At 58.8% G+C, this 8,548-nt stretch overlaps 1 protein-coding gene across 1 annotated transcript in view; it reads left to right on the top strand.

Annotated features, from left to right (window-relative positions):
* Nucleotides 1–8,548, top strand: part of PTPRF (protein tyrosine phosphatase receptor type F) — an 87,982-nt gene that overhangs the window by 34,720 nt on the left and 44,714 nt on the right. Inside the window, exon 6 of the mRNA XM_040627409.1 lies at nt 2,963–3,151. Within this exon, the coding sequence (XP_040483343.1) occupies nt 2,963–3,151 (189 nt within the window). The remainder of the gene's footprint in view (nt 1–2,962; nt 3,152–8,548) is intronic.

Genomic DNA, 8,548 nt, shown 5'->3' with positions numbered 1-8,548 from the left:
CCCCCCCCCCCCCCCCCCCCGGGTCATCCCAGCCCCACTTCTCATTTAGCCGTGTGACCTTGGCCAGGTCTCTAAGCCCCAGGTCACTCCTCTACGGAATAGGGTTTTGGTAAGATTAAATCGTTTTTTAAAGCATTTTAACTCTCTATATGTAACATAGTAAATGCTCCGTAATGGTAACCTTCTATGCCTCCTCTCTGGGCCTCAGTTTTCCTGATTGTTGATGGGTTTGCAGTGATCATGTGACGTCGGACTGAGGGATTTACCGGAGTCCTGAGCCTCAGTCGTTGTGACTGTAGTGGGCTTGGCCCCTGTGGGTACTGGGGGTGTGCAGGGGATAAATGTGCCGGACTCGTGGATGCCCAGTGCCCAGCTTGGTCAGACACACCACGGGCGTCAGTAAACAGCTGCTGACCTTGGCTACGTTTAAATGTGCTGGAGGCCTCCCGGGGAGCAGAGAAGGAAGAGACAGCAGTGGGTCACTCCAGAGGGGCCGGAGTCCTCCTGTGAGACACGCTTCCCCTGCTGGAGGTGCAGGACTGCAGCCTTCCGAGCCTTGCCTAGAAGCCTAGTTGGCACAAGGGACCAGCTTTTGGGTCCCGCTGTTTTATGGACAGCTCTTCACACATGCCGGTTTTGGGCTCTGGCGGCAGTGCCTGAGGCATGATCTGAGCCAAGGACGGAGCCATTGAGGGCGCGATAATTGAGGGAGGAAAATTAATTGTCCTTAATTTGGCGTAAATCCCCAAGACCTTCCCCGTGTTAGGAATTCAGAGTAGATTCCAGGACACAGGGCCGCAGGTGTTTGTGCTTCCTCCCTTCTCCTTGATCTACCTTCCCGGTGGAGATGGGGGCCAGCTAACTCCTGGGCCCGGACTCTGGCGGACTGTCACCCCTGCGCCCCCCCATTGCTCAGCAGGGTTGAGCAGGTAGGATCGAGGACTGTCACCCTGGTGAGCTAGGGTGGCTCTAACTGTTCTGAGTGTCCTCCAGCTGCTGAGGAGGGCAAGGACATTCGAGGGGGGCCCTGGGCCTCAGGCCCTGCGTGGGCCTTCCTGTTAAAACAAGTGTCAGCAGGCCCAAAGGAGGCTGCCTCCTGCCTGGTAATACCCCAAGTCCTACTTCCTTGCCACTGTTTAACATTTTCCTTTTAAAAATCAGAGCTGGAAGTCAGGACACTGTGGGATATTTACAGCCAAGGAGATGCTGGGTTCACATCTGGAATTTATAGGGCTGCAGGTGGGGAAGTAAGCATACTGCCAGCTACTGGGAGAGGCTAGGGAGGCAAGGCCATGCTCGGAGTCCTACTGCTCTCCAGCCCAGGACCCCATCTCCTCATGGGGCCCTGGTCCCTTTGGGATGGCCCTGGCAGCTAGAGCCTTGGCAGAGCCCCCCTGGGGTCTGGCAGCAGATAGAGGGATGTTTTACCCCTGCCGACTGGGGCTCCTCCAGCTTCCTCTCCTGCCTGCCTTCCCAGTCAGTCCCCCTGGGTCTCTGAGAGTCTATAGGGAGGATCAGCCCTGCCAGCCTTTACTTTCTAGAATCACTTCTGAGGATGCCATGTGCCTTTTCCCTGGCACAGCTAGTGTCCCCACACACCCATCTTGTGCTGGGCCCAAGGGAGGAAGGTCCAGGTGGTGCTATCTCCCGGTCTCTGCCACCCTCGCTCCCCCCACTGGAAGACTGACAGTGTTCCCCATCCTCCATGGGGCGTGTCTGGCGTCCACACTGACAGAGAGGCTCCGCCAAGTTCTCAAACGCACTCTGGGCCCCAGTCTCGGTACCTGTGTACCCTGGTGGCTCAGCCGGTGCTCATTGCGATGGTAACGTCAGCTGATGCTCATTGGTGCGGATTCTCCGTCACACTCTCCAGCACCTTGTGCGTCACTGGATGTGGTCCTCGCGATGGCTTTACAAGGTGGGCACTTGAACCCGGGTTAGAGGTAAACGGAGGCGTGGAAAGGATGAGGAACGCACCTAGGTCACGAGCTAGTTAGTTGTGGAGGCCGGCACTGGCCCAGAGCCTGTGCTCCCAGCCCCTCCTGCTTCCAGGGGTGGGGAGCGGCCAGTCTGGCTCCCCCAGCCTCAGGGACTGCATGCCGGAGTCTCTGTGGAGTGGGAGTGGGGGTCTGCCGATGGCCGTTACTGTTGCTCCTGTGGAACTGACGCTTGCGTGAGCCGCCATTCCCCGGCAAGGTGGGAAAAGGCGGCCAGGGAGGAGCTTTGCCTCCCTTCATCAAACGTGGGTGTCCTCATAGAGCTTTTTTATCTCCGTAGCCTCCACATGCTCCAACACGGTCCCCAGGCCTGACCGTGGTCCCCCCAGTACGTGAGGGAAGAGGGTCAGGGTCACGACTGTAGTAGAGAATGGGTCAAGGTCAGGACTGGGGGTTGTGGGGGGTCACTGGTAGGGCAGGGGGGACCCCGAGTCAGGTCCAGAATCCAGGCTGTGATGTGGGGTTCTGCCATGCAGTGGAGCTAAAGGCCAGATGCAAGCAGTGGAGGGGACCAGGCAGCACAGGGGGCCTTTGGGCTGAGTTGTGGCTCTGGGTGCCGTCATAGGAAATGCGGGCCCCCGCAACCGGGCATCCGTGTAGCACTTTCTGCTGTGGTCCGCAGAGCATCAATCCTCTTTTTTCCCGGGGCCCGGGGAGATAAGTGCCGACGTCTCCAGTCTGCGGCATTGTTTCTCAGACCTGGAAACTCCCTGACAGGGCAGGGTGTGCTCAACTGTTGGCCGTCACCCCACCGCCCCAGCCCTGCAAAGGGCAGGCCTGGGTAGTGGGACTCGGGACTCTGGTTCCTCACCTGGACCAGGCTCCACCCTTTGAAGTCAGAGACTGGGAGACAAGGGTCTGAGGGTCCCAGCCAACCTGGGAGTCAGAAGAAGCTGCCCACGGTGGAGGGTTCTGGCCGGCAGACAGTGCCGGCCCTAACTTGCACTTCTGTTCTTTGTCTGCAGAGGAACAGCTGCCCCCTGGGTTCCCCTCCATCGACATGGGGCCTCAGCTGAAGGTGGTGGAGAAGGCACGCACAGCCACCATGCTGTGCGCAGCAGGCGGGAATCCAGACCCTGAGATCTCTTGGTTCAAGGACTTCCTCCCTGTAGACCCTGCCACGAGCAATGGCCGTATCAAGCAGCTGCGTTCAGGTGAGCAGAGGCGAGGGGCAGGGGCCACACAGACTTCAGCAAAGGTGTCCACCTGGCACCCAGCATAGCCTTCCCTCTCGGGCCTGGGGAGCCTGGGAGCCACAGGAGGCCTCAGCCTGGGAGCCACAGGAGGCCTCAGCCTGGGGCCGACCCTCCGGGGCTGAGCAGAGGGCATCCAGTGAACGAGTCAGATTTTGGTACAGGCCCACGTGGCCCAGGGAAGGGAGCTTGACAGTGAGGGCTCGTTGTCAGCGATTCTTTTACCTTCCCGGGATCGCTAGAGTCTAGACTTCGGTCTGGCCAGCTCCTTGCAGCGTGAGTGATGTGCCCGGCGCAGCGCTGGGCTCTGCAGAGCTGCTCCGTGGGTCTTCATCCTCCATCTCGCCTGTAGTCTGGCCTGAGAGGAGGCCTACATGAAGTTTCTCTTTGCTTCTCCAGACAGCAGGGCTTAGCCAGGGAAAGAGGCCAAAGATGCCTGCTTCATCAGGCTTCAAAAGGCTGGACCTCAGGAGCTTGGAGCCAGGAGGACTTGCTGCCATCCCTTGGCCACCAGGGCCACCTGTCTCCTCTGGATATCTCAGTCGAGCTAGCTCAGAGCCCTGGCAGCAGGGATGCTGTCATGACCAGGCGGGAGGTGTCGCCCCATTGATCGATCTGCCTCCGAGGCTCTTGCCAGGATAATTGATTCAGTTTTTGTGGGAACGGTGCAGGCGGGAAAGGAGGCTCACGATCAGCTTAGCTGCATCCTGCATCTGCGGCCAGCAAAGGCTGGACCCAGAGACCTTGGTCCAGAAACTCCACGGCTAGCTGCAGGATGGTGGGCTCAGGCAAGCTGGCCAGCACTGGCCGGAGCCCCTGCTGCCCGTCAGCTGTGAGGTGAACACTGCATAGGAAGATGTGCCTCTGCCCCTTTCGGGGTCCTGCAGGCATTAGGCCACCCCCTGGGGTGCCAGCCCCTCCCCACCGCCTCCCATCAGGGAGACGCCGCAGCAGCGCCCAGGGGAGGAGGGAGAGATGAGCCGCCCAGCAGGGGCAGGATTCAAGCCCGAGCCACGGCCGCCTGAGACAGCCTACAAAGTGTTAGCTCATTTAATTTAATTAAAACTCAACAAGATGGAGGCAGCTGTAACGCAGTTAATTAAAACAGCCATCATCAAGGCAGGAAATGGTCCGGCTGCATTTGCAGCCACTGCCCGGCACTGCCCAGCGGCCGGCCTGGTTCGGCTCCCCTGTATTTCCCCACAGTCCCCCAGGCAGGCTCCCCAAACAGCCAGATGGTCCTCCCCGCAGGCCTGGCCTCCGCCCCAGAACAGCACGGCTGTCCGTGGCGGCAGTTCTGGGAAGGCTCGCTGGCTCGCGTGCTCATTCATCATTTATGTAGTGCTTACTGGGTGCCAGGACCTGTGCCACCCATTCACAGCCCGTGACTCTGCCGACTGCTGTTCCTCCCCTCCTCCCCGGCTTTCCTCTCACGCCTGTCTTCCCTGGGGCCTCCCCTTCCTCTGCTCCTTCCGCCAGCCAGCAAGCCCTCGTCGCCAGCGCTCGCTCCACTAACAGGGCCGTCCCCGCAGGCCAGCTCGCCCCCTCCTGTAGCTTCAAGTACCCCCTCCACTCCCGCACGCCTCGTTCTGTCTCCCAACACCACACAGCTTGCCCGAGCTTTAGACTAAAAATCTAGCTGTCTTCTGAGTGTCACCCTGACCCTCCATGAGTGGTGACTTTCTTCTCAAACAGCCTCGGCCTTCTCCCACTGACTACCTCCCGGGGACACACCCTGACTCCTGCTCCAGTGAGGAAGCATCCCATCCTCTTGTCACCCACACGGCTGTCACGCTGGACCCCCTTTGTCCTTCTGCTGTCTTGGCCGTATCCCAGTCCCCAAGCTCTATGCTTCCCGCCTCCAGGCTCTCCCCGGGAATCCAGCTGCCCGCATGGCCAGGCGCCTGCTCCTGAACGAGGCGCACAGAACCCTCCCGATCTTCCCAGCTCACGTCGCCAGCTTTACCTCCTCGGGTCTCAGCTACACCGCTTACTAGCTCTGTGGCCTCACGAAGTTCCTTAACTTCTTTGAGCTTCTGGTCTCTCACCTTTAAAAGGGACTAAGTGAGACAACAGCAGTTGAAGCTTTAGTTCACTGCCTGGCCTATGGGGAGGGCTCTCGCCACCCCCCACTTGCACGGAGCCACCCTGACCCCATCCTTGCCGTCTGCTTTAATTCACCAAATCAGGAAGCCTCTCCCTTCTGTGCCTAAGTAAGGCCTACTCCTTCAGGACACACCCCAGTCCACGTTGTTACCGTCCAGCTCCAGCTCTGCTCACTTAGGCTAGGCACTCCTCGCAGGGAGGGTGTGGGTCTGTCATCCCCCCCACCCCCCGCTCCCATAGGACAGGTATCTCTTATGAACGAGACCTTTGGGCCCTGTACCTACAGACAAATGTCCACTCCCCCTGCTTCTTAGGTCTAAGGAAGACCTTGTTTGACCTTTGCTGCCACCTGGAAGCTGTAACCTGAGGTTTACGGACCTAGGGTCCAGTTCCTGGGATGGCACCCGAGGGGACTTTATCATCCTGCCTCTGTAGTAACAGGACTGTCTCCCCCCCCCGTTGCTGCCTGGCCCTGGCCCTGGGCCCTTGACTCCAGGAGCTGCGGGCCCTGTCCTATTACCATGTAAAAGGGTGCTGGGGCCAGTGCCCGCACATTTGACAGGGACATCCCCCTTAATGAAGTGGAATCAGGCCCCCAAGTACTCAGCTGTTTACAGGAGCCTTCACAGTTTATGCATCGCCGACGGATCACAAAGTATTTCCCTGCCTTTTGTTGCACTTGATTCTCCTGCAACCCTGAGAAGTAGGACAGGCTGTGATTATCATGCCCACTTCACAGCTGAATTAAGGAGTCACCTTGGGTCACATGTGGAGAGCCAGGGCCGGGGAGCTCCCCTGTGCAGGCACCCGGAGGCCTTCTAGCGTCACAAATGCCAAACCTGGGGCCTGGGGAATGGTTGGACCCTGGGAACACTGCAGAGTTCCACGGTCCCGTCCTCTCCGGCTCTCGCACACTCCCTGCCCCGTCCCCAGAACCTGCCAGGCACCTGCAGGCTGAGCTACGGGGCATGGCCCCCGGGACAGGAGCTGGAGAGAAGGGCAGCTGGTGCGAGCGCCGCCCACGCCTGAGCTCTGCTCCACAGGCGTCTTCCTCACTAAAGCGATGTGACATGCTGCCACAAGAGCCTCTTGGGAATTTGAGCTTGAGGCCCAGGGTGGGCGCAGGAGGAATGGAGACAAACTCAGGGACCGTGGAAATCAAGTCAGGAGCAGACGGTGTCACTGGAGCAGCAAGCGGAGGCTGATCTCCAAGTGGGGCTCAGAGCCCCTTCCGGGTCCCAAAAGGAGCTGGTGGCCCACACGCTGTGCCAAGCCCGGACAGGGCGCCAAGGAGACCTCCCGTGCTCCGCTCGTCCCCGTGGCCTGAATGTGCAAGCCACCATCCGTTCACCCTCGAGGACGACCTGATCCACCACGTCCACGTGCTCACACAGAGCGCAGTCTCCTTGCACAGCCTCTAACACCTGAGCTGAGACTGAGGGGCCCGAACAGAGATGCCAGCCTCTGGCTGCGGGGGAGTCCTGCCGGCCCTGGCCCATGGGACCCAGAGCCACGCACAGAGCAGACTCCAGGGTGGGCCTGAGGGCTGCAGTCCCCTACCCTGCTGGCTGGCCCAGCTCTGACCGGAAGAGCCTGTACCCCCACTTGCCCCACCCCCCCGCTGGGTCTGCAGGAGGGCACACGGGTGGTGTGTGGCCATGGTTTCCCTTTGGCCTGAGCATACTGGCACGTCTCAGGAGCAGTGTCGACTCCTGGGTCCCTCCAGTCTCCCACACCCACCTTGTGAATTGGTAAGGCAAATTCTTCTTTCAGTTTGGTGGAGAAACGACTCTCCTGAGAGGTCCAGAGACGCATCACACAGCAGGTTAGGTTTTGGCAGAGCAGAGGCCAGAAGCCGGGGGGCCCAGTCCTGGACCGTTTACACTGCCACCCCCTCCCAGGCCGGGCCTGCACTGTAGAAGTGGATTAGCGGTTGTTGACTTTGTGGTCTCAGGACCTCTGACTGTAAATATATTAGAGGACCTTAAAGAGCTTGTGTGTGTGTAAGTTTTATCCATCAGTATTTACCGTATTAGATGTTAAGAAAAGGTTTCAAATATTTAAACTTTAAAATAATTAAAAAACCTATTACATGTTAAATAGCATTTTTTAATGAGAAATAATTATGTTTTCTAAAACAAAAACATTTCCTGAGGAGAGTGGCATTGTTTTATGTTTTCACAAATCTCTTTAACCGGGGACTTGATGGAAGACTGCTGGATTCTCGCAGCTGCTTCTGCATTTGGTCTGTTGCAGTATCACACTTCATGAGAGTGCAAAAGGCAAATAACTTCTTAGTATCCTGAAAATAGTTTTGACGTTGTGGACCCTCTGAAGGGGTCTCAGGGACACTCACGGTCCCTGGACCACGCCTGGGGGATCCCTGTGATGATGGCTGTTCCCAGTCTCTCTGCAGCCCTTCCACACCCAGCCCAGGTCCCAGCAGCTGCCTTTGCCTCCCCTCCAGCCTCCGTGTCTGCAGGAGGCAGCCTGACCTGGTTGGCTCCTGCCATGTCACTCACAGGCCACGTGACCTTGGGCCTTGGGGAAGCCACTCACGGTTCCTCAGCCTGTTTCATCATTCCTGTGTGGACACGGACACTTCCTCCTAGGCAGGTGTCATCAGGTTCAGTGAGAGAGTGATCAGTGTTTGTCCCTTGGCACGCTTTCCTCCCGGCAGTGGGCAGAGAGGGAGAGGGGCAGGGTGGACGGCGTTGGGCCCAGGCCCGCCCATAGGCTCCTCGCTCCTCTGGATGAGGCCGTGGTAGAAGATGGGGCCTGTGCACAGCCTCGGAGGAGGCCCCTGTTCGGACCTCATGGCAGCCCTGCACTGGCGTTTGGAGAGTGTGCGTCTGGCCGTCTGGGCTTGAAGCACTGAATAGGCAAGCGGGAGGCCCTGGGCTCTGGCTCTCACCAGTCAGGTTGGGGGAAAGCTCAGTAGCCACTCACTTTTTATCCAGGTTGAGTGGGCTCTGCAGGGCATCCGCCACCGGATTGTAAGTTCACCCCAAGTCCCATGGTGGGGCTGGGCTGGTGTGTCTGCTTGAGGGAGACCTGGCCTGGTGGTGGCCTGCGGAAAGCCCTCCCTTTAGCCCTTTCTGTGTGCTTAACCTCGTTGGTTTGTTTTGGTAAGTGCTCTGTTTTGAAATCTTGCCCACCTGGAACATTCGGGTGCCGCTAAGGAGTGGGGTTGCTCCCTCTTTTCTTCACTTTCCCCGCATTGGCTTCAGCCGGCTGGGTCTTCAGGAGCCC

This window comes from Ursus maritimus, unplaced genomic scaffold, assembly GCF_017311325.1.
Source record: "Ursus maritimus isolate PB19 unplaced genomic scaffold, ASM1731132v1 scaffold_12, whole genome shotgun sequence".
In the NCBI taxonomy this organism is placed as follows: domain Eukaryota; kingdom Metazoa; phylum Chordata; class Mammalia; order Carnivora; family Ursidae; genus Ursus; species Ursus maritimus.
This window is presented reverse-complemented; position numbering and strand designations above follow the sequence as displayed.